Source organism: Tiliqua scincoides, chromosome 2 (assembly GCF_035046505.1).
Source record: "Tiliqua scincoides isolate rTilSci1 chromosome 2, rTilSci1.hap2, whole genome shotgun sequence".
NCBI classification, from domain to species: Eukaryota; Metazoa; Chordata; class Lepidosauria; order Squamata; family Scincidae; genus Tiliqua; species Tiliqua scincoides.
In genome coordinates, this window is record NC_089822.1 from 116,983,948 (window position 1) to 117,008,820 (window position 24,873).

The window sequence follows — 24,873 nt, forward strand, 5'->3', positions numbered from 1 at the left end:
GTATTTTATACTGATATTTTATTTAGCTTATGTGAGGAAATGAGCAGAATATGTGTGTGCAAGTCTGTGTACAGAATTCCAATGGACTAGCAAAGAGAAGGAAATCTTTTCCTTCGGTTATTTGTGCCCTTGCTGAAAATGCTCCACAATATCCTATTCATCACTTTTAAAAAAAAAACTTAATTTCATTTTTTCTGTTATAATCTGTTTGCATCTACTCTCTTCTGACATGGTATTAGTCTCATTCCGCAGGATTTTTAAAAAACCTTTTGTGTTCGGCTGTGTAGTTCCTCCACCCTCAGGAATTTTGCAGGCTGGATTCATCAATATTTTTCTTCCATTCTGGGGGAGGGGAAGGTATATGGGTAGAGGGAATTTAACCTAAAATAACTTAAGCAGTTTTGTTGGTGAAACATTTTCATTGGAGAAGGGGGATCAAGAATAAGAGACCACTTCCATCTAGGGAATATCTCCCTTGCTGATCTCCAAAATGAAATGTATTCCCCTGGTTTCCTTGGAGGGCTTTTATTAATTGCTATGCAGAACCTTTCTTTGTAACTGTGGGTCTATTGTGCAGTTTATATCATGCCATTTTGTGATGTTTTGATATGTACCTGCCTTTAGATTACATTTTAAATGAAAGTTATGTAAAATTGTGAGCAAATATGTTTGTGGTTGGTTTCTGTGTACTGTATATTAATTTTGCATAAAGAGTTTTTTTTTTTAAAGCATCAATCTGGCAAACCCTGGTTTCCTTGTTGTATTTGTCATGTGTGTTGAGATGGTAGAGAAGATATTTAAATTCATTGTGTAGCTCTTCAACTTTAGTTCCTGTTGCCATCAGTGAAAGCAGGACTTGGGAGTTGAGCTAGGTTGTTGATATAGATCATGCCAGTGGAAGCAAAATCCCCTGTGGCTTGGAATTTCAGCTGCTTGGTATCCAGTGGCCTCAGAAAGATGCCACATAGTTCAAGAGTTCAGTTCAGTGGCTTCAGCAGTGGAAGGATTTTTGTTTTCACCTGTAGGAGTGGCAATAATGGCCTTTTGGGTGATTTTTTTTCCTATTCTTTTCTCTCTCTCTCTCTCTCTTTTTTGTAAATTGCTGTGATTATATTAATTGTGAGATGGAGCTCTGACAGTAAGGGTGGAGCACCAGCACCAAATAGCAGCTGTTGCAGCCTATGCTAGATTTAAGCAGGCTGGACATCTCCGCTTACCCTGAATAAAGCCCCAGCCTGTTCAATGGGGCTTCTTGGAGTTGTGCTAGCTATTTAGCTGGTGCAGACTCAAGAAGATCTGTGTTGGGCCTTTGAGCCCTGGAGAGGGGATAAGATTTGGTAGAGGAGACCACCACCCCTTTCCGGCCTACTCCACCCCCATTCCGCCTTCCCCCACCAGAAACACCTTCCCCCGCCTTCCTGCCACCCCCCATGCTTCCATGCTGCTTGGTGCTTTCCTTGGCTCTGGTGGTGGCCAGGAGTCCAATGGTGGCCTCCCCACAAGCGCTGCTTACTCTTTGGGTGCTGCAAAACATGCCTTTATGGCATGTTTGTGATGCCCAGTTGCAGCACTGGAGCAGCATTGGATCAGGCTGCCCTTTATCGCTAGGGTCTGTGCAAATGAGGAGACTGTGCAAATACAAGACTGATTAGAATATAACCTCATAGCATAAACAATTCAGATTATTTTTAGATTCCTGTTGAAATGTTAAATTAAAACTTCTCTTTTCAAGATGTTAATAATCTGTGTGTGTGTGTGTGTGTCCATCCTGGAAACACAGTAGAAAATGGTGACTTGTGGGTGAGCCCAAATGCCTATGTTGGCCAGAGGACAAGATTCATTACAAGAAGTTTAGTTCCTTACTGAGTGGTGTTATGCACCAAAGATTGTGCATTATTTGGTAGGTTTAACATCAATTATATCTAATCTAGTTTCTTACGCACTTTAATTTGTGGATGTGCTGACAGCAAATGGAATCTCCCACAAAAACTAAAGGTAGTTGTTAGGTGGAACCAAAACTCCATTATCAGCCCTGTTAGACTAAACCTTGGGCTCTGTCTAAAATTAATTTTCAAACTTTTTCATAGGCACACCATCAGTTTTTTTGACAATTGACAAGGCACCATGCTGCTGCTGGTGGGGGGGGCTAACATCACCTAAGGTCCTAAATAACCCTCCCCCAGCTCCCATGGCACACTTGTAGACTATTCACAGCACACCAATGTGCTGTGACACACACTAGCTGAAAATCGGTGGTCTAAATCTTTGAGAACTGTTGTGGTTTTTGACCCCTATGATAAAATAACCCAGTGTTTCTCAAATTGTGGTTTGGTACCCACTTGATGGGTTGGGTCCTGAATTCTGGTGGGTCCAGCAGAGCCTCCAATGAAAACATAGGTGATGGAAAGATCAAATAACTAATTGCCTGAAGCCCTTAGGCCAGGGGTCTCCAAACCTTTTGGCCAGAGGGTCGCATGGAGTATCTGGCATAGTGCTGAGGGCCAGAAAAAAATTTAAATATAAAATTTAAATAAATAAATTAGAGATGGAACTTAGATGAATGAATAAATGAATGAGTGGACTCATCCACTCAGCCTCTCTGGCCCTCAGAACACCCTCTAGATGCAATCAGAGCACAGCTCTGGTCATGTTCAGTCAAGTGGGCCAGAGGCTTTCAGGGAACAAGAGGCTGGCTGTGGGCTGGATAGAGGCTCCTTGCGGGCTGCATCTGCCCCCCCCCCGGGGCCTGGGTTTAGAGACCCCTGCCTTAGGCTATTCAAAAACCAGATAGCTGCCAACTGCCCTGCAAAGAGCTGAGCTCCTGAAGTTTGCAAACTTGTGTTAATGTAGGGAGATAAGTGTTTGAGTGTCTTTTTTCTGGTGTGTTTTCTTCCAGATCCATTGATGACAGGTAGTGGAGTCAGATGAAGGCTGGGTCAGATCACTAAAAGCCCAGTCCAATCCAACTTTCGAGTACTGATGCAACCACAATGCAGCCCCAAAGTAAGGGAACTAATGTTCCCATACCTTGAGGAGGCCTCTGTGACTGTTTCGTCACTACAGGATGCAGTGCACACCCCATAGGCACAGCTGCACTGGCACTGGAAAATTGGATTGGGGTTGGGCCCTAAGCCCCTTAAGCCTTGAGGCTATTCATTAGGGGCGCAATCCTAATCAACTTTCCAGCACTGGCATAGCTGTGCCAGTGGGGCATGTGCTGCATCCTGCAGTCGGGGGGGGGGGGGGCAGTCATGGAGGCTTCCTCAAGATAAGGCAATGTTTGTTCCTTTACCTTGGAGTTGCATTGCTCTTAAGTCAGTGCTGGAATGTTGGTTAGGATTGTGGCCTAGGGCTGCCTCATTATGAGAAATAGATCACATTTTTTGTAAATAAATAAATTACTTGTAAATAAATAAAAATATTTTCTTAGGCAGGTCCCTATAGAACGTCATTTTAAAAAGTGGGTTCTGGAGCTAAAAAGTTGAGAACCACTGAACTAACCCAACAGACGCCATATCTCTTACAGTGAGGTGTGGACATCTCTCTGGAGGTACACATAGTGAACTACTTCTTGAGTACAAGACTGAACATGTAGTGTCTTTGTGTCAATTGTCATATCATTGGAGTTACTTCTAAATTGTTGCTTACGGACTTTTTGTTCCCTAGAAGGTCAAAATACCCAGCAGTCATACTTTTCTTTTTCGGCATCTGCCTTCTGGGACTAGGAAATGTAAGCAATTTTAACTTCTTTTGTTTTTTCTTGTGCATTTTGTTGGGATTCTTGAATTAGGAAGTTCAGGAGGTTGTAAATTTCTTATTCAGGGTTGTGGAACTGTAAGTTGCACTTCTGTTTTTTGTGAATTTGATGGTGAGCTATTGTGGACTTGGAAGCAAGGGTTCCTGTGTGTGCGTGTGCGCACCTTTATTTTTTTAAAGGTGGTTGTGTAGATTGAGCAAACAATTACTCTAAAACCAGGGCTTCTGGCTTCTGGTTATTTCTTTAACATAACTTCAGCCCAGTTATTCAATGCTTGTGCACCTGTGTTTCCTCTTCACAATGAATGAATGTTATTATATCCTCATTAAGTTCAATTTCAACTTTCTTGTCCCAAATGTATAGCATTATTATGCTATTTTTTTGTAATTTGCAGACAAACGTACGTGTAGGTAGCAGACAAACTACATGCAGACAAACTGGGGTATAGGCAGACATAAAAGAATAGCTGAGTGACAGCGTGATCCTATTGGGCTTACCGCCCACACTCTTGCCTTACCACTGGCTCTTGGTGTCTGTGCCATAAGCACTTTGGTACTAGCTGTAAGGCTGCAGTGCCTGCACTGAGGCTAGCATCTACCAGCACTAGGCCTCAGTGCTGAGAAGACGCATTGGGGAGCTCTGGGTGGTGAGTATCGCCTCCAGTTACATAAGAACATAAGAAGAGCCCCACTGGATCAGGCCAAAAACCCATCTAGTTCAGTTTCCTGTATCTCACAGTGGTTCAAGGAGCACACAAGACAACAAGAGACCTGTATCCTGGTGCCCTCCCTTGTATCTGTTATTCTGAAGTAACCTACTTCTGAATTCAGGAGGTTGTATATATCCATCATAGCTTGTAACCTGTGATGGACTTTTCCTCAAGAAATTTGTCTAATCCCCTTTTAAAGGCAGCTAGATCAGATGCCATCACCACATCCTGTGGCAAGGAGTTCCACAAACTAATTACATGCTGGGTTAAGAAATATTTTCCTTTGTCTGTCCTTACTCTCCCAGCACTCAATTTTAGTTGATGTCTCCTTATTCTGGTGTTCTGTAAGAGGAAAAAGAACATCTCCCTATCCACTTTATCCATCCCTGTATAATTTTGTATGTCTCAATCGTGCCCTCCAGGTGCCTTTTTTCTAGATTGAAGAGCCCCAAACGATGTAACCTTTCCTCATAAGGGAGGTGCCTCAGGCCAGTAATCATTTTGGTCACTCTCTTCTGCAGAACTGGGTGGAGACAGGGAAGGATGGAGGGAGGATTGGGCCCAGTTGGGGGGTGGAGATGGTGGCAGAGGCTGTGGAGACCGAAATGGCTCTCCTTGGTTCTGTGCCCCGCTCAATAGCAGGTGCAGATTTGAGTAGACTTATTGGGGCGGCCTGAGCTCAACATGGGGAAGAGATCTGAGCTTCCCTCACATCCCTCAGGATATAGCAGTGGCCATATTGGTGCCACTACTCCTTCAGGCATTGGGGAATCTTAGGATTGGGCCTTGAGTACACTTTGCTAACTTGTAAGCTTATACTTTGCTAAGTGGTGAGCTCCATCCTCCAGGGGTAGTGGAATTTAAATGTTAATTCTTTTTCTGCATCTGTTAAAGTGAGACCTTTATTCTGTTTTTAATACTTTTTATTTTTTACCCTTGTTATTCCTAAGGGCATGTTATGTTGAGGCACTGATATTCTGACACATTGCAAAGTCAGCTTTTCATTCTGACTCCTTTGTCTAACTTTTCAAACATTGACTAAATAAATTTCTGAGAAGATTGTCCTTTTGGATTGTAGAGGAAACATACTGGCCTGACTGCCTGAAGACATTTTACAAAATGTCTGTTTCAGATTAGTTAACAAAAATCCCACTCAGGGCCCAATCCAGAAATGGGCTGGTGCAAGTCCCTTGTGCCGGCCCAGTGGTATTGCAAAAGTGTCGTAAAGCACTGTTGCGTCACTGGGAGAGCTGAGTTGGCTTTCTTGGGGGCATGGGGAGAGCATTTTGGGGCGGGGGAGGCCGGGCAGTGGGTGGGCCAATGGGTGGGCCCCAGGTGAGTGGGGGTTGGGGCCAGAATCCAGCACGTGTGCCAGATCCTAACCCTGGTCCCGGGCAACCTGGAGAAGCTTTGGGATGCTCGGATCTGTGCCACCTCTTAAGGTGGCACATGTCCGTGTAGCCCCATTGGGACTGCTGCAGCTTTACCTGGGCTAAGGGGAAGGAATTTCCCTTGCCCTGGGCTGAATTGCAATCATCTCCAATTCCGATCTGGATACGGGGCAGGTCAGTTGGCCACTCCGTGCCATTGCTCGTGGGCCTGCGCTGTATCCAGTGCAAGGTTCAGGCTGCTTGCAGCTCAGTTCGAGGCAAGAAAAGGCCTTTCCCCTTACCCAGGGGAGAGCCACAACAGCCCCAATAGGGCTACTCGGATCTGCAGCATCGAAATGGGTGGCGCAAATCCAAGTAGTTTGGGCCTCCCCTGGGCTGCTAGGGAACAGGGATAGTATCTGGCACAAGTGCTGGATCTTGGCCCCGCCTCCCACTCCCCACCCACCCCGCCCTCCCCCGCTCTGGAACGCCTCCCTCCCGCCTCTTCCCTGCCCTCCCCATGCGCCCCCCCCAGACCCCTGCACCAGCCAAACTTGGGTGGCGCAAACTCACCCTGCCCCAGGTCCTGTGTCGGCAAATGCACGCCAGCCTATCTCCCCTGAGAGTGGCACAAAAGTGCTTTATGGCACTTTTGTGACATTCATCAGCCAGCGCAAGGGATTTGTGCTCGCCAAGTGTATGCTTTGGATTGTGCCCTAAGTTTCATATTCTAACTTGAGCCAAGACCGTATTACTATTTGCCATTTGTATAGCACTTTTTGTGTTCAAAGTGCTTTGCACACATTATCACAGTAGTTCTTACTGTAATGATTAATACTGATTAATTGAAATTGGAGTGCTGAGAGAGAGAGAGAAGCTTTGCAGTAGTCAGCCAGTGAGTTCATGGTTGAGATAATATTTGAACCAGGAACTTCCTGCCTTTTGGTGGACAATCTTGCTTGCTGTTCAGCAAGTGTCATTCATGTTGATAGGCTTACTGAAAAAAGTGGGAAAGTGGTTTAAGCTCCAATTATTTTTTGACATAACCAAACATTAGATATATAATAGTTGTTAGCCAAAATTCCATCATGCATCTCTGTTTATCCCTTGTGATTGTTATTCAGTTGTGGAAAGCATCCAGAGTTTCTGAGCCAGCTCTTTTTAACATCAGAGATGCACTAATTGTTAATCAAAATTTTACTGTGCTTCTAGAGTTGTAGTCTCCTCCATAATTAATGTTGAATTTTGTTTCCATTTGGAGTTCATAGATGGAATATTGAATATTTAGAGGCCAACAAGGGACTGGTTTTCTCATCAGGGACATGTCTGGGATTTTGTGGGAGACAGTTTCGCACCTTGCCTTACTTTGTTTTTCTCTTCATTTAGTTCTGAGGCTGACCCATAACTGTAGACGTGTCTCACACCAGCTGGTATTGTGATCTATAACGTTTAGAAAAAGAACCAAGACTGCACTCGACACGTTGCACAATGTCCTTCAGAAGTTACTAAAGTAGGCAGCTTCCTAAATTCTAAAGTTTATAGACTCTGAAGTTTACTTGTATGAATTTTGGCATAATCATAGAATCATCAGGCTGTCCTAGAGATGAAAATTAAGTCCAGTGCAACGAGTGAACCAATACCTATATTGTACTATAATAATAGCAGTACAGATATTGCCAATATCAGATTGCTGGAAGCTCTGGGTCATTTGGGCCTTCCCACCAGCTTACCGCTTTGGATGATGTGTGTCAGCAGTAGTGGGCAGCAATTCCTTCCATCCTCCTTATCAGGAGGAGGGGAAATCTGCAGTGGCTGATGAGTACTGGGGGGTTAAGGCATAAACCTAACTGCCTGGGTTCTCTGATGGTCATGGACCTGATGGTTATGTCAGCTGTTGCTTCAGCTGCCTGCCCCTCATCAGTACAGAGTACTCTATAATTTTAGTTTACTGCTTACAAGAAGGATAAGAAAACAAGATGCTCTGCTTCACATGCAGAATTGAAGGAATAGTTGAACTAAGTAATGATATGTAAAGCAAAATAATTTTGAGACAGAGATAGCCTAAACCATGGTTGTAAGCTAATCAGACTGGAATGGGGATTCCCTTGTGACTCACAGAGTGACGATCAGTTGTATTATGATTGTTTTGCTAAGCTTATCCATCAAACCTCTTCAACAAAATATTATTTGTCTATCTAACAAAAGCCTATCCCATCCTATGTCAGTCTCTAGAGATCAAACTGTTTGTATCCTCTTCTATGCCGTCTCTCTCCCAGGCAAGTTCATTGTTGGATAGCTAGATGCCATGCTCAGAAACAGTTATGTATGTTGTTCAGAGTATATATTTACTTCCAGCCCAATCCTATCTAAATCACCCCCTGCCAATGCAGCTGCACCATCAGATACCTGCATCCTTCAGGGGGTGGTAGGAGTACTGGAGGTCTCCAGTTAAGGGGTTACTTGTTCCCTTGACCAGTGACAAGCCTCCACTGCCTCAATAGGTCTACTCAGACCTGTGGCAGCAGTTTTATTGATGTAAGACCAAGTGGCCTGGCTGCACGGAATGGCAGGTCACATTTTGTGACCACAGTACAGTGTACTGTGCCACTGGAATTCGAGTTCCAGGAGTGCAATGGGCCCATAGGATTGGGCCATTAATGTTATCATTGACTCATTCTGTTTACTATCTGAAGTTTTGAAGAATGTGGTGGTGTCACAGCCCTTGTCCCCTTAGGATCATCCCAAAATCATCCACATCACAAGGGGTGGGGTAAAGCATTTTGGGTTTACCCTGCAGGCAGCAATCTACAGAAACCAAGGAACTGCTCATAACTGGGTTTATTGTCTCTTATGGGAAGCAGAGAATGATAATAGGGACTTAGTGTTTTTACATGTCTGCTAGAACCCATGATTATGCCCCTCAGGTCTGTTGGGTGGACAGATGGATCTTCTTTGGGAACCCAGAGCAAGAAGGGAATGGAGTATGAGGACAAGTCCAGTCATAAGGGCCTTCTGCCCTGGCTGCCTTCTTGATTGCTGCAAAAAAGACCACCTCTGCTAATTCTTAGAAGGTAACATGGCTCCTGAGCAGTACAGGCTCCTCTTTAAGCTGTGGCAATATTTTCCCTAGCTCATGAAGAGTTTTCAGTTCTGGGAATAAAGGGCCTTTTCCCCATCTCCCTTACTGGACTCTTTCCTTTCCAGTCCATCCTTTGAATGTTTTATCTCTTTTCTTCTTGTCCATTTGCCTTCCTTGTACTGCCCTCTTGCTTTCCCTTCTCTTTCTCCTACCCTTCCTGTCTTCCTCCTAGCCATCTTAAAGGGCTCCTTGTGCCTTTTAAGAAGGGCTTAGGCCTGCTAAGCACAGATGTCAGTCCACTGCTGTGCTGACAGCCTCTCCTAATTTCCAAGCACTTGGCAATGACATCTTTGCTGAGCAACCAAACTTGCCTCTGCTGTTCTCTGGGGCTCCTAGTGCTCCTATGGGGCTTGGGCAAGGTGCTGGAGTCCATGTGTTTTCTGAGGGAACAGGAAGACGAGCAGGTGTGTGGGGGAAAGGGGGAAATGCTCTCTGGACTAAAAAAAAAAGGCTTGATTTGAGCTAGGGTTTAGTCTAGAAGCAGTTTCAGTAGCAGGTTTAAAGGGTTAGATAGACTTGTGTGGAGTTAGCATTAGAATTGGCATTATTTTGAATACTGCTGTTTGTAACACTGGAATCATACATAAATGAAAGGGACCTTGAGGGTCATCTAGTTGAACTCTTTGCATCATTTGGTTTCCAGAGAATTAAAACTGTCTCAGCAGGAACTTACCTAGTATTTTTCTTTAGCCTAGTAAAGCCCAGGCTACACAGTTGCACAACTTCAGTGAGCAATTGTTCAATCACCCAACCATTGTTCTGAATGGACAGCATTTTCTAACAACCATTTACAATTAAGTTTGCTGCAGACTAGGCCTACTGCAGCTAGTTCTGCCTGCCTTCAGTGACAGTGATAAGGGCTGGCTTAGAATTACAACTTCACAATAAGTAAAACACAAATTAATTACCCCCAGCATTCCTTAATCATCCTTTTATCTTTTGAAACAACTTTATAAGGCAATTAAGCAGTGAAATTATTTTTTAAACTCATTTCTGCCCAGCCTACAGGCATACAGATGCTTATCCTTGTTGCGTATATGCAATGTTGGGCAGAAATGGCTTAAATGACACTACTACCTATTTTTAACTAGAAGTTGTTCGTGTAAACTGGAGTTTCTTTGCAGTTGAGAGTTGTCATGAGAATATTACAGACTCAGCTGGCTTTTTGCCTCAAGGGTGAACTGTTGATTGTATGTCATGTGTTTGCACCTGTTAGCATATGCTTTTAGAACCATTTTTGCAAATGACCTTGGCAGGAGAGTTGCACCTGTGAATTCTCTCTTTTTGATAGCACTAAGGTATCTATTAATAACATTTCTTGTTACAGAGTGGGCGAGTTGTTAAGCTGATTTTTTCTTCATATAGTTCAATTGAGAATTTGTTTCAGCCTTTTAATTGGGTAATGGGAACAAAGCTAGATATAGTAGGTATTGATAGAATTTCACAGGCTCGCTTGGTGTCCTGTCTTATGGCTAGGAAACTCTTTTTGATATTTAGCCCAACATACTGGTGCCAACCTTGACAAAGGTTGCCACAAGTTTTGAGAGATTTTGGTGATTTTGTCAAAGGCATTTTGAAAATCCAACTACATAATGGCTCCCAGATCAAGTTATTGAGTGAATAATTCAAAGAATTATATTAAGGTTGGTGAAGCAAAACTTTCCTTTGCAAAAGCCATAGTAACTCTTAAGCAACAATTGTTCTTCTGCATATTTTAATAATCTTCAGGTCAACAATGCTATTCATCAATTTATGTGGGACAGCAGTTCAGCTGACAGGTATTTAATTTCCTGGGTACTTAAAAACAAACTGGTGTTACATTGACTGCTTTCCAATCTAAATATGCAATTTAGCAATAAGTTACATAATTTTGTTAAAAGATCAACAGTTTCATACTTGAATTATTTACAAATTGTGAAGTGATATCATTTTTAAATTTGACAATTAGTTCTCATACTTTGTTCTTTGTTCTCATACTTTTTCTGTTTTTCCAGTGCTCCCCCCTCCCCATGCACAGCAATCATTCAGGTGTAGGTGTCTCTCTAACACCTTCTACAGTAAATCTAAAGGCCTGGTTTAGATAGATAAACCTATGTGTCATCTTCTCCCTCTTGAGTTACCTGTGGGGTGACCACAAAATTCCTATGCATAAAATTGTGTGGTTTTGGGATTGACCCCACTTAAGCCTGCGTACAGACATTGTGATCACCCTATACACAAACAAGGACAAAAATAAAGGTTCCTTGTTTGGATATCACTGGAAATGGTATTTTAATAAACCAGAAAGCTTTCTGTTTAGCTGGCTATATAAAGGTCTTACCAGTCTTTCCATGCTCATTCATATTCCAGCAAGCTACAGTTTAAACTCATTCAGCAAGGAGCTTACTAAGTACTGTACAATTTCCCTGTCTGCCTTCTTCACTTGTTTCTGTCTTTGTTATATTATTATACTTTTATTATTATTATTATTATACTTTATTTATACCCCACCTTTCTCCCCGAAGGGACTTATATGAGGATTGTATAGCCTCTCTCTGACCTCCTGCTTCTGAACCAAAATTTATTAACTTTTTAAATTTTTTTTGCTATTTGCTCCTCAAATTCATTCTTTACATATGCTATTGTCAACTTATACTGAAACTCCCCTAATTAAGAATATTATAGAACTTTCAAGATACAAACATACCTGCCTTATCTCCATATAGTAGATGGCATTAGCTCCTATTCCTGAACCTCCTCATCTGATTCCAGCCAGCCCTCGCAAGCCCTATTAACCCTGCTTTCAAGGTTAGACCATACAGTATAGAGTACAGCATCGTACTGCAGGTCTAGTGTAAGTATGTTGTTTTTCATATTACACAACTTGTTCGCTGCTGATAATAGTTATGTTGGACTTAAGAACAAAACAACTCAAAGCTCAGTCCTAAATAAATCCCAATGTGATAATGCAGCAGCATCAAGGTGATTTCTGCTGTATTCTGTGGAGGAATTTTGGCATGAGGCCTACTTGGGGTAAGAGAACACTTGTTCTCATGCCCTGGTTAAGCCCCAGCAGCCACCATGGGTCAACACAGACCTGCACCAGTTCTATAGCGGGACAGGTCTGCATTAACCTGTGAAGGCAGATCAGACCCAAGAAGGGGTTTAGGATTTGGTGGGCACTGCTAGTGCCAAACCTGCCCCCTTTCCAGACCTCATCCACCCTCCTTCCTGCCCAACATCTGTGCATTCTGCCCATCTCTATCCTGTTTCGTCTCCTCTCTATGTCCCTCAAGACACCTGCACTGCCTTACCTTCTCTGGTTGGCATCTGGTGTGGCAGTGGCGGCTTGTGGCAGTGGCCAGGCTGTGCATGCTATTGCATCTGCAACAGCTGTGAAGCTGTTTTAAGTCAGCAGAATATGTGTTCCACACATTCCGGAATGTGTGTAAATGTAAATGTGTATAAATGGCAAATAGGATTGGGTCATTGAAAACAGATCCCTGGAATCATCTTTTTAAGTAGGAGAGTTTTCTGAATTTGTTTTGACAGTTTGTGCACTATTTCCCTTATTTAGCTAAGCTTTTGACTTTGTAGTAGTCCACCTATTACTATTAATTGTCATCATGCTTATCTTGAAGAAGGAGGAATGTCTAGGAGTAGGACTGGGGCCTACTATTCTACAATCTTTTATATCTCATTTTTGTCTTTGTCATGAATTTGCGTTTACCTAATAAGATCTGATTAGGCTCCCATTATTATATTGATAATTTGATGACTTTGTTGATCTGTAGTTCTGTGTTTTGTTCTGTATTTCAAGGTCTCTCTCTCTCTCTCTCTCTCTCTCTGAACTGGTCCTGTTCAGGCAACATTCTAAACCATGGTGAATGAACCTGCTGGCTTTGTTAGCTTTCCATGCACATGCTGTGATAACAGCCTTCCTTTGAACCTTCTATGATGTGCATTCTGCTTGCCTGTTGAACAGAACATTTCCTCATGGTTGTTAGTTGTTGTTAGTATGCTCTCTGATAAGATTCTAGCCTCCCTATTCTCTCCCCTGCTCTTTTTAAGACAAATGGCTTCAAGTGCTACTGTAAGATTAAATGTTTGATAAAACAGCATGGGGTAGGCTGTATTTTGGAAACAAATGTTAATACACGAAAATCTTTGGTTACTTAACTGTAAAGAGAAATGAAGGATTTTGGCTTGTGCATGGGTGCTGTGTTGCACCTTGTACCTTGCACAGTTTTCTCCACATTTGTAAATAAACTTGGCATATGACTGTAAGTATCTGGAGGAACTTGAATGGAGTCCATTAACTCATCCATTTGCTTGAAGTTTTGTTGTTGCACTATGCTGGCTGATTAAATGCATTTCCATTGAGCAATGGATTTTCTTTTTTCCATTTGAAAGCTCTTTATAAAAAAAGAGCTTTAAAACCGCATGCAAAACCCCAAGCACTGTTAACTTCATAGTACAACCTGCCAGCAGGAAATACCAGTTTATCTGGACTTAATTATTAGGCATCCACAATGGATCTTTAGAATAAAAATGCTTCTTTTGTTTAATTTTTAAGGAGCAGTTGTGGTCAGGCAGGGCACAACAGGGGTGGTGTCTGAGAAAGCTGTTAACTGGCTCTTGTTTTTCTGTGTTAGTGTTATGTAGAAGTGTTACAGTTTTGGGGCAAGAGATCAGGGGTTCTGATCCTTGCTTCCCTGCTGTTACATGACCTTGGGCAAGGATGACACCACTGTGTATGTATATTTTTCTTATTTTTTTCTTGTCAGAAGGCTTTTTGCACAGAGATAATTTTAAAAAAGTTTATATACTGTGCCAAAGATGAGATCATAGCCTTGACTGGGTTTATAAGTCCTGCTTTTGCTTTGGAGTATACAGGGCTTCAATACAAATGATACACTGCAAGATGACAAAGGGGAAGGGGTGTGTGAGAACTTTAGCATTCATCAGCTTTGGCAGCTGGGTGAATTAATTTACAATTGCTGTTGGGCTGAAGGGGTTGTGATGAGAGGCTGAGATATCTAGGTCAGCAAGTTCCATTCATTTGTCAAACGGTTTGTGTACAGTATTATAACATGAGGTGATGTTGAGGCATTGAAGCCAGTATTATATACAGTGTAATCTATATTGCATGTAATTCATAAATTCAACAATAAATTTAAAAAGCAACAAGAAAACTTGAGTTTTGTTGATGGGATTAAGTAAAACTAGTTTCATGAATTGAAGGCTGCATTTTTGGTGGCTGTTATGTATTTCACCTTCTAAAATGATTCTGTTTTCCCTCCCCTTCCTCTTGTTACAGGTTGCTATGGGAATCTTATTATAATCTGAGAGGAAGTAAGTCCTGGTAACATTGCAGCTACTCATGATGTGCCTGAAGTGAAGACGAAGGGAAACACTTAACATATCTGAGTGCCAAGGCTCTGCTGTGTCATGGCTACGGACTCTGGTGAATCAGCCAGCACAGAGGAATCAGAGAAACCTGATGGAGTTTCTTTAGAATGTAGGAACCCCTCTGTTGATGCTGCTTTGATCATGGAGGCCAGGACCAAAGAAGGTGTCAACACACCTGCCCCTGGGTCTACTACAGAGAGGAAAAGGTTTTTCCGAAAGAGTATAGAGATAATGGATGATGAAAAAGTCTTGGAACCCACTCCACGGGATGAACAGGAGCAATTTGTAGTGGGTGACCAGAGAATAGGCCATCTTTCTGCCAGCACCCTGGTGGCGGGGCAGGAGGCCAGAAATGAACCTGGCTTGAAAGTGAATTTGGAAGCTTCAAAGGAGAGGACCAAGAAGGAGATAGAGGAGGAGGCAGAGATGAAGGCTGTGGCTACATCACCAGGTGGAAGGTTCCTGAAATTTGATATCGAGCTAGGAAGAGGGGCCTTCAAAACCGTCTTTAAGGGCCTGGACACAGAAACCTGGGTTGAAGTCGCTTGGTGTGAACTGCAGGTTGGTGTAGATGAGTTCTATCAGTCACCAGTTCTATCAATGCATATCTGTGTGGTATTTAGAAAGGATGATTTGATCCAGCACCTTGGAGTTCTACATTCGGGGAGACCCATATACCTACATGGCTAGTATGATGATATTGTAGATGATTTATGTACTGTGAATGTAGAATGTAACACCTTTTATGGAATCATGAGAAAGCTAAACATGCTTTTCTAAAATGAGCAAGTTGTTAAACCTCATGATTGACTTGTTAACTCCTTGTTAACTGTGAGTCATGGTTCCTAGTCTCTTCACTCATTCTTGCCCCTGCCCACTTTTGAAATTTGCCATTTTTGACAATTTTTGATAATTCATGACAAAAGCTAGGAAAATGTCCAAGATATGGAATGCTAAAATCCCAAATAACCATTGCTGCAACCAAAATAAAACATGCATATTAAGTGCAGTTGTAGAAATAGTCAACACTTATTTCAGTTAGAGAATTCGGTCTTTTGAGGTTTCAGAAATATTTTTAATCACAGACTTCCAGATTCTCTAGTGATATTCTTTGCTTATGATAGAATCTCTTCTGAAACATAATCATTTTTGTACAGATTTGTAAAATGTAATCCCTGTACAGTACTGAGAAGTGTCTTATCCCTGAATATTTAGGATCCTTTTGCCAGTTCACAAACTAGCAGAATTAATGAATTAATGAACAATGAGTGTTGGGAGAGTTGAATTGAGTGTTGGCAGAGTTAGAACAGACAAAAGGAAATATTTCTTTACTCAGCGTGTGGTTGGTCTGTGGAACTCCTTGCCACAGGATGTGGTGATGGCGTTTGGCCTGGATGCCTTTAAAAGGGCATTGGACAAGTTTCTGGAGGAAAAATCCATTATGGGTTACAAGCCATGATGTGTATGTGCGACCTCCTGATTTTAGAAATGGGCTGTGTCAGATGCAAGGGAGGGCACCAGGATGCAGGTCTCTTGTCATCTGGTGTGCTCCCTGGGGCATTTGGTGGGCCGCTGTGAGATACAGGAAGCTGGACTAGATGGGCCTATGGCCTGATCCAGCGGGGCTGTTCTTATGTTCTTATAATGTATTCATCATTAATGAAAAGAATAGAGGAAATGACTGCTTAACATGTATATATTATTTACGCCAGACACTGCTTAGGATCAGCTAACCTTAAGTTTAGCAGTCAAACTATCTTATACCTTCAGACCATTTTCTTTACAGGATGCCACCCATTGGTGAGTGAGATCCCAATCCTGAGCTCCTGTGGTACGTGGCTGTGGCAGCACCAAAAATGGCTGCTGCCACATCCTAAACTCCCACGGCAGCTGTGGGCAGCACCTTGGGAAAAGGGACTTTCGTCCCCTTCCCCCTGGTGAGGGAAGTAGCCCCGCAAAGGTTAGAGCGTTTGTGTTGGGCGGCGAGCCCCACATGAACGCTCCCCCTCCCCCCTCCACTCCCTCTGCTGGCACGCTTCCCCCCCGCCCTCTCCCCACCTTCCCATCATGTCTCCTCCACCCTCTTCCTGCTCTCCGCCTGCCTTCCCCCTCCCTGGAACGCCTCCTCCCTGCCTCCCCCCCATGCCTCCGCTTACTTTACTGGAGCTTGGTCATCTATGCGACTGCAGAACAGCGGAGCTCAGGTGTCCACCCAGTGCTAACCTGGTGGTAAGCCTCGAAAACATGCCTTATAGCACGTTTGCAACAGTGCGCACTGGCAGTGAGCCAGCATGTTGAGTCCAGGATTGGGCTCTGAGTGTGTAGAAATATGGTCATAAATCTGCAGTATAGCTGTGTGGAAGGGTGAGTCCCCACCTTTTTTTTAAATCTGGGCTTAGCCCCACCTTTTCACCTTGCATTCTTGCACCAGGATTCGTATGGTCCAATCCTATTCAGATGCTGTACCAATGTCACTGGGAGGCTGACATGATGTCCATCCTATTCTAAGACCTCAGCTGGCAGAACCACACCAATGGTGCATCATCATTGGCATTACCAGGGCAAAATGCTACGCCTGACCTGGCAAAACAATGCTGGTGCATCCCTTCCCAGTAACATCCCCAGCATCCATGGAAAAAGCCTGTTATCCATAGAGCAGCACCCTGACACCAGCATGTTATTACTGACAACAGCATGTCATCCGTTTGTCATCACTGTGACATCTGCATATTACTGGTGTGATGTTTGTGGGTAATCTTGTAGTGATCCCTGTTGTTGTGAATTTGATGCATCATCTGGGTGACATCTGTTTGTTGTTGGTGTTATATCCCAGGAGCCAATCATTGCATCCAATCAGCCCTGATGCTGGCAACCAGAAAAGCACTGCCACTAAACACAAGCACATGGCATGACCCAAGGATGCCAAAGCACCCCCACCACCTATGGGAATTACAGTATCAGCAGTAAACAGGCAAAAGCAAAGGACTGCCAGGAACCTCTGCACCTAGGATTCAAGTCCCTTCACCCCACTGACACAAACACATACAACTTTTTGAACAGAACAAAGGTAGAACGTTCTCTTAGAAGATGGAAGTAATGTGAAAAAAGCACCTAAGGGTGCTATCCAAACCTACGCTGGAGCAGGCAAGTCAGGAGGCTTGTGCTGCATCCAACGCAGGATTGTTGGGTGCAGCAGCTCAACCACAAGCAAGGGGAAGCTCTTTCTCTTACCCCTGGGTAAGGGCTGCGCGCCCCAATGGGTCTCTTCGGACCTGTGCCACCTCTGGAGGTGGCGCAAGTCTGAGGAGAGTGGAGCGGCTGGAAGCTGCTCTGTTCTCTCCGGGGACGGGGGTTGGGATCCGGCATAACCACAGGTCCCAGCCCCGCCCTCGGCTCCCCATGCGCCTGCCCCTGGGACTGCCCATCACCTGCCCCCAATGCCTACCTTTGCTGCTTGTGTCGGTGCGAGCACATTGACACAAGAGGTGGTGCGGGAGCCGCCGCGGAGGCTTCTGCCTGCCTCTGCGTGTCGGTGCATCTAAATGCGCCGACACATCTCCCGCCCACGGAGGTGCAAATGTGCTTTATGACACATTTGCGACCCTTCTATGGGACTTGGGCCAGCATAAGGCGCCTTTTAGATTGCACTCTAAGTCTTTCCGTGGTATAAAGGTTCAAATCCATGTGGTGACATCCACCATCTGGAAGGAACCCTTATACCAGGGGAAGGACTGGAGCAAGTTACAGGGAGCTTCACTAGCATTCAGGCAAAGGAGAGTGTTGGTAGCTCACTGCAGAGATACAGGCTGAAAGGCCGGCAAGAGATGTTCAAGCCCAGCCAAGGTACTTGCCCTAAACAGCAAGGTACTTATCTTTTAAACTTGACAGGCCAGAAACATCCATGGCAGGGACAAAAAGAAAAGGGGGGAGCAGGTCTAGAAACCATACCAGCTACTCCACAAGGCTAACCACCCTTCCACAGCAGGAGACAAAGAGTTCCTCATCTGGCACTTAACACCTTGTATCACCACAAATAGAAACACCTGACTGGGAGACTGTAGCACATGGAGCACTTCATGGGTCAGGTATGTAACACAGGGCAAATCTTCAATGACCTGCCCAACTAGAGAGAGCCAGGGTGGTGTAGTGGTTTGGGAGGTGGACTTAGACCTGAAAGTTCTCTTAGAACTTTTGATGTTCTTAGAATTCTTAGAACTTTTTGAACACCAGGGCCTTAGATTGGAGTGTGTGTGCTGCACAGCTACAGCCACTTGAAGGCAACAAGGCCTTCCCCGTTAAAGGCAGCACCTGGAAGAAGGAAAGGGTGTGGAAGGAGGAAGGTTGGAGAGATTGAGAGAGCAGAAGGAAGGAGCTTGAAGGAAGACTGACTACTGGAGATGCTGGAGACTGATGTGTGGCTGCCATACCCAGGAGCTTTTGGGAACCAAGATGTTGCTGCAGTGGCTGGAGAAGTTGCTGGTAGGAGAGTGTAGGAAGGAGGAACTCGGCAGGAACAGGCAAGCTATTCTAGTGGTGGGGTTCATCAGTGCTTTCTGCAGGATTAGGGCTATTTTGAGTGAAGAGGGGAACTAATTAGCTTAAAACGGGCAAATTAGTACCCATCAAGTTTGGAAAGGGAATTTGGCAAAACAAGGTACACGTACTGCAGGTTGGGAACCCCTGTATTAGGATATGGGGTACATTAACGATTCCTTATCCCTCCTATAGCCCTCCCATGTCATGCCCCAATCTGGCTGTTTTGGCCTTTCTGCTGGTGTCTGGGTGATGTTCTAGCTACATTGGTGTAGTGTTTTTTCTGATGCTGTACTGGTGACTGTGGTGTGTCCATTGGTGAGTAGACTTCTATGCCGGTGGAACTGTCATTGTGTCAGCTTATCTCATAGGAAACTATAGGCCGGTCAGCCTAACATCCATACCGGGTAAGATGGTGGAATGCCTCATCAAAGATAGGATCTCAAAACACATAGACGAACAGGCCTTGCTGAGGGAGAGTCAGCATGGCTTCTGTAAGGGTAAGTCTTGCCTCACAAACCTTATAGAATTCTTTGAAAAGGTCAACAGGCATGTGGATGCGGGAGAACCCGTGGACATTATATATCTGGACTTTCAGAAGGCGTTTGACACGGTCCCTCACCAAAGGCTACTGAAAAAACTCCACAGTCAGGGAATTAGAGGACAAGTCCTCACATGGATTAAGAACTGGTTGGAGGCCAGGAAGCAGAGAGTGGGTGTCAATGGGCAATTTTCACAATGGAGAGAGGTGAAAAGCGGTGTGCCCCAAGGATCTGTCCTGGGACCGGTGCTTTTCAACCTCTTCATAAATGACCTGGAGACAGGGTTGAGCAGTGAAGTGGCTAAGTTTGCAGACGACACCAAACTTTTCCGAGTGGTAAAGACCAGAAGTGATTGTGAGGAGCTCCAGAAGGATCTCTCCAGACTGGCAGAATGGGCAGCAAAATGGCAGATGCGCTTCAATGTCAGTAAGTGTAAAGTCATGCACATTGGGGCAAAAAATCAAAACTTTAGATATAGGCTGATGGGTTCTGAGCTGTCTGTGACAGATCAGGAGAGAGATCTTGGGGTGGTGGTGGACAGGTCGATGAAAGTGTCGACCCAATGTGCGGCGGCAGTGAAGAAGGCCAATTCTATGCTTGGGATCATTAGGAAGGGTATTGAGAACAAAACGGTTAGTATTATAATGCCGTTGTACAAATCGATGGTAAGGCCACACCTGGAGTATTGTGTCCAGTTCTGGTCGCCGCATCTCAAAAAAGACATAGTGGAAATGGAAAAGGTGCAAAAGAGAGCGACTAAGATGATTACGGGGCTGGGGCACCTTCCTTATGAGGAAAGGCTACGGCGTTTGGGCCTCTTCAGCCTAGAAAAGAGACGCTTGAGGGGGGACATGATTGAGACATACAAAATTATGCAGGGGATGGACAGAGTGGATAGGGAGATGCTCTTTACACTCTCACATAATACCAGAACCAGGGGACATCCACTAAAATTGAGTGTTGGGCGGGTTAGGACAGACAAAAGAAAATATTTCTTTACTCAGCGCGGTCAGTCTGTGGAACTCCTTGCCACAGGATGTGGTGCTGGCGTCTAGCCTAGACGCCTTTAAAAGGGGATTGGATGAGTTTCTGGAGGAAAAATCCATTATGGGGTACAAGCCATGATGTGTATGCGCAACCTCCTGATTTTAGGAATGGGTTAAGTCAGAATGCCAGATGTAGGGGAGGGCACCAGGATGAGGTCTCTTGTTATCTGGTGTGCTCCCTGGGGCATTTGGTGGGCCGCTGTGAGATACAGGAAGCTGGACTAGATGGGCCTATGGCCTGATCCAGTTGGGGCTGTTCTTATGTTCTTATTATGTTCTCAAGGAGAGGAATATGCTTTTACTTCTTTCTGCTCAGATATGTCAGGCCCCTGTCTCTTTCCCCTCTTCTTTTTTATTCCCATTCAACTTTGTCTTAGCAAGATGTGCACCAAGTGCTGGGGATAGTGTGTGTGGAAATGTGACCTATAGATGGACCTTGCATAATAAATAGAGATTGTTATCTGAGAATGTGTCCTTGTTTTCCCTCTCTTTCATTATCATTCTGTTGCCTTTACAGACAGGAGCTCTGCTTGTTGTTGCTCACTTCTGTGCGTCCACACGTTCTTGGACTTTTGCTTTCAGGCCTGATAAGTGAAAGACTTTGTGGCTTGGTTTTAAGCATGCAGATAAGTTTCAGATTGGGACTGATGTGATGACTGCTGTGGCTTATCACAAAGCACTGCCTTTTTCTTATTGCAGGGGAAATTGGTCTTCTATCTGTGTCCAGTTACTAGTGGAAAGGGACATTTGTGGTGCTATTTCCCAGATGAAATGTTGATTTCTATCACATTCTGCTCCATCTGAGATTTCAGATAGTACTACTACTTTGGACAGAAAGACTGTGTGCTGGTGCAAGTCAAGACTCCTGTACCTTTAGCAGTTGTGCATAAATATTTAGAATTTTGGAAGGGATATCAACACAGATGACAAAAGTCTACAGCTATTAAAGGGAGAGGAACTTTTCTCTCCTTTGCATCCCATCACTTTACCCACTTACCCTGGCAAAGTGCTATGGGAGTGGGAAAAGACAGAGAAAAAGAAATGGTTGGGGGTGTTAATAGTTGTTGGCCATGATAAGTTGTTGGCCATGATAAGGAACCTCCAGGCTCAGAAGCAATATATCTTTAAATGCTAGTGGGGGAGACACCAGTAAGGGAGAGCTATTTCCTTTATACCCTGCTTCTGGATTCTTTGGAAGCATATGGCTAGTCACTGGAAAACCAGTTGCCGGACTAGATGTTCTTTGAATGAATCCAACAGAATTCTTTTTATATTTTTATAGGAAGTGAGGTCATTTGGCAAGTTCATTATCCAAAGGTAGCAACTTACTGGTCCTTTAATACGGAGACAAGCCGTAGTCCTCTTGATAAGTTTGCTGGACCCTCATTCTCCTATTTACTGTTTAAGGCAATGCTTCTCAAACTTCTCGAGAGTAAAACTTCCAAGCTAAGTTTTTGCAGGGTTGGGGGAAAATGGCAGCTACACAGTCCCCAGGATTGTACTGCTGCAGGGCAAGGGGCTTTTTTTTTTACTACCTTGGCTGCTGCCAGGGTCCAGGGAACCCCGAGGAGCCCCTCTGTAGGGCTCCCTGCAGCTGGTAGAAAGTGAAAATAGCAATTGCGACTCACTTCCAGTTTCATGATTGTGTCACTCACTGACTTACCCCTTCCCTGCCCCTTAAGGGGGCAGAAGCTGTGGTCTTCAGGTGGGGGTGTCCCAGTTTGAGAACCACTGGTTTAAGGTCTTTCTCTAGAAAAGTTCTGCCTTGGAAATAGATAAAACTGTTGAAATAGTGAATTGCAGGTAGATGCATTAGAAAAACCACTCAGAAGGAAAGTATTTTTTTAAAGTAAGCTAGGTCACTACATGTGTTTTCTTTGTCATGGAAAATTATGTTGAGCAGCTATGATTCAAAAAACAGCGTGTGGTTGTTTTTTTCTTCATAAACCCATCAGTGGGTGGCGGAATAACTACTGTATGCTTAATAATTAGTTTAATCTCCTCCACAGCTAGTTCAAGCTAAGCTTGTCAGAATTTTCCATGCCGTGCATCCAAACAGTCCCCCTCTGCAGTGTTGGCTGAGTGTAAAGCAAAGCTTATGCTGTGCTGTACTATTGTCTTGTCAGTTGCAATAGTCATTGATCCAGCAGCACAATCTATTCCCTTCAGTGTTATATGGAGACCATTAAAGGAATCATTTAGCAGGCCTGTTGTTTGGAAGATGTTGAATATGATGGTTTTGCAGCAGTGGACCTTCCATTAGCTGAAAGGGGCAAATGCCCCAGGCGCGGAACTTGCACAACTCCAGGAACGCGCAGGAAACCTTAATGAGGCTCCTGATGCGGTAGGAAACTGTGCTTCCGGTTTTCCAGAAGCTAAGTCCGCGGGGAAGCCTTAGACAGCTTCTCCCGTTGATCCTGGAGTCGCTCGAGGGTCCGTATTGGTCCAGGTGAGTGGGGAGGTGGTGGCTTCATGGAGCTTTGACCCAGGGTGCTTCAAGGGGAGGTCTGCCACTGTGGTTTTGGGTGATTATTTCAGTATGTCAGTATTTCAGTCAGTAACATACTGAGATTTAATTCTGACTCTATCTATTTGGAAATAAACCCTGTTGGTAGCAATGGAAGAAAACTGTCATGTGCATGAGAAAAAAAATCTTACTATCTGTGAGCTTGATCTAACTGGGCATTTAGAAGAGTGGAACACAGTTTCAGGACTATTTGATGCTTAAGCTTATAAACCACTAAAGTATTATTGGTCTTCAAAGTCACTTGACCCCTTTCTTAAAATAAAAATGAAAACATTTAAGCTCTGAACTCTTGTTGTTGTAGCAAATTCCTACACCTTTCTGGTCACCTTTCTGTGTTAAATGCTTTGTTATTTCTGCACTCCTTACCTGGATTGTATTGGAGGGTAGGACACAATCAAGAGATCTGGGTTTGCCATAACTTTGCAGTGTGACTTGGAATATGTCCTCTTTGTGTCCCATCAATAAATATGGCAGGGTTAACTCATCTTTGCAAAAGTATGGAAACTTGCACTTCTTGAAAAGTGCAGTATGAGAGCCTAATCCTGAGCTCCCGGTGTGCGCGGCTGTGGCGGCATCAAAAACTACTACTGCCGCTTCTTGTGCATCCACAGCAGCTGCAGGTGGCACGTTGGGGGAAGGGGATTTTTTACCCTTCTCCTGGGTAAAGGGAGTAGCCCCGTAGTGGGGCTACTTGATTCACTGCCGACCAAAAGGCAGTGAAGCCTGATCTGAAGGCTCAGGATCTGGTGGAGCATTGCTCCACCATTCCCACCTCCCTCCCTCCCCTGCTCACTCCCCACCTCCCGCCTCCCTGTCAACGCCTGCTCCCTGCCCTCTCTCTGCCCTCCGCCCGCCTCCCCTCTCCCCAGAACGCGTCCTCCCCGCCTCCCCCTGCTTTCCTCTCCACTGCTTGGCGGTCCATGCAACCACCGAGCGGTGGAGGCCGGGTGCCCGGCTGGTGCTAGTCCAGTGCCAGCCAGTGCTGAGCTAGCATGGGCGCTTTCCCGGCGCGCGCCGGTGCTAAGCTAGTGCGTCAAGCTCAGGATTGGGCTTGAATTTTCAGCATTGAATTTTCAATGCACAATACCATTCTACAGCTGGGAGATTAGTAATGATTATGTGGTCTGTGACTGCTCCACATTTGTTGGGTCTGGTTTAATTTTCTCAGCCTTAACTTATTCTTTACCATCGGAGTCTGTTTTAAAGCCAAATCCAAGTTTGTCCCAGAAACTCTGTGTTCTACTTTTTCTTTCCTGTGTACACCATAGTGAGGACATAGTTAAGGAAAATATATATCGGAGCACTATTAAAAACTGTGCTGTGTGTGATTACCAGACTGCCTCCTGGCAGGGAAGGGTCTTGGTAACAAGACAAGGTTGATGAGGCGGAGGCAAGGGAAAAGCAACAGAGGCCCAATCCTATCCAATTTTGCAGTGCTGGTGCAGTTATGCCAGTGGGGGGTGTGCTGCATCTTGTTGTGGGGGCAGTCGCTGGGGCCTTCTCAAGGTATGCGATCATGTGTTCCGTTACCACAGAACTGCACTGTGGCTACACCAGAGCTGGAAAGTTGGATAGGATTGTACCTTAAATCTTCTTGATGTTCAGACTAAATAGCTGTAGTCCCAGACATGTTTTGATTCAACAGCCTTGCTGAAGTAAAGCAGGTCAATGCCGGATGCTAGATTGCTTGGGCGTCCTGTGAATGCTGCTTTGAGTTCCATCATGAAAGTAAAGTGGGATATAATTGAAATCATCAAATAGAGAGACTGAATTTGAAGCTTTCATAGGGACTTTCAAGCCTTATCACACAGCCTGCTTTGGCCTGTTGATGTTCATGGGTCCTTTGTTGGTCTGAGTAA

General features: G+C 44.4%; 1 protein-coding gene across 1 annotated transcript in view; it reads left to right on the plus strand.

Annotated features, from left to right (window-relative positions):
• Window positions 1-14,405: 14,405 nt before the first annotated feature.
• Window positions 14,406-24,873, plus strand: part of WNK3 (WNK lysine deficient protein kinase 3) — a 93,849-nt gene continuing 83,381 nt past the window's right edge. Inside the window, exon 1 of the mRNA XM_066616373.1 lies at window positions 14,406-14,927. Within this exon, the coding sequence (XP_066472470.1) occupies window positions 14,406-14,927 (522 nt within the window). The remainder of the gene's footprint in view (window positions 14,928-24,873) is intronic.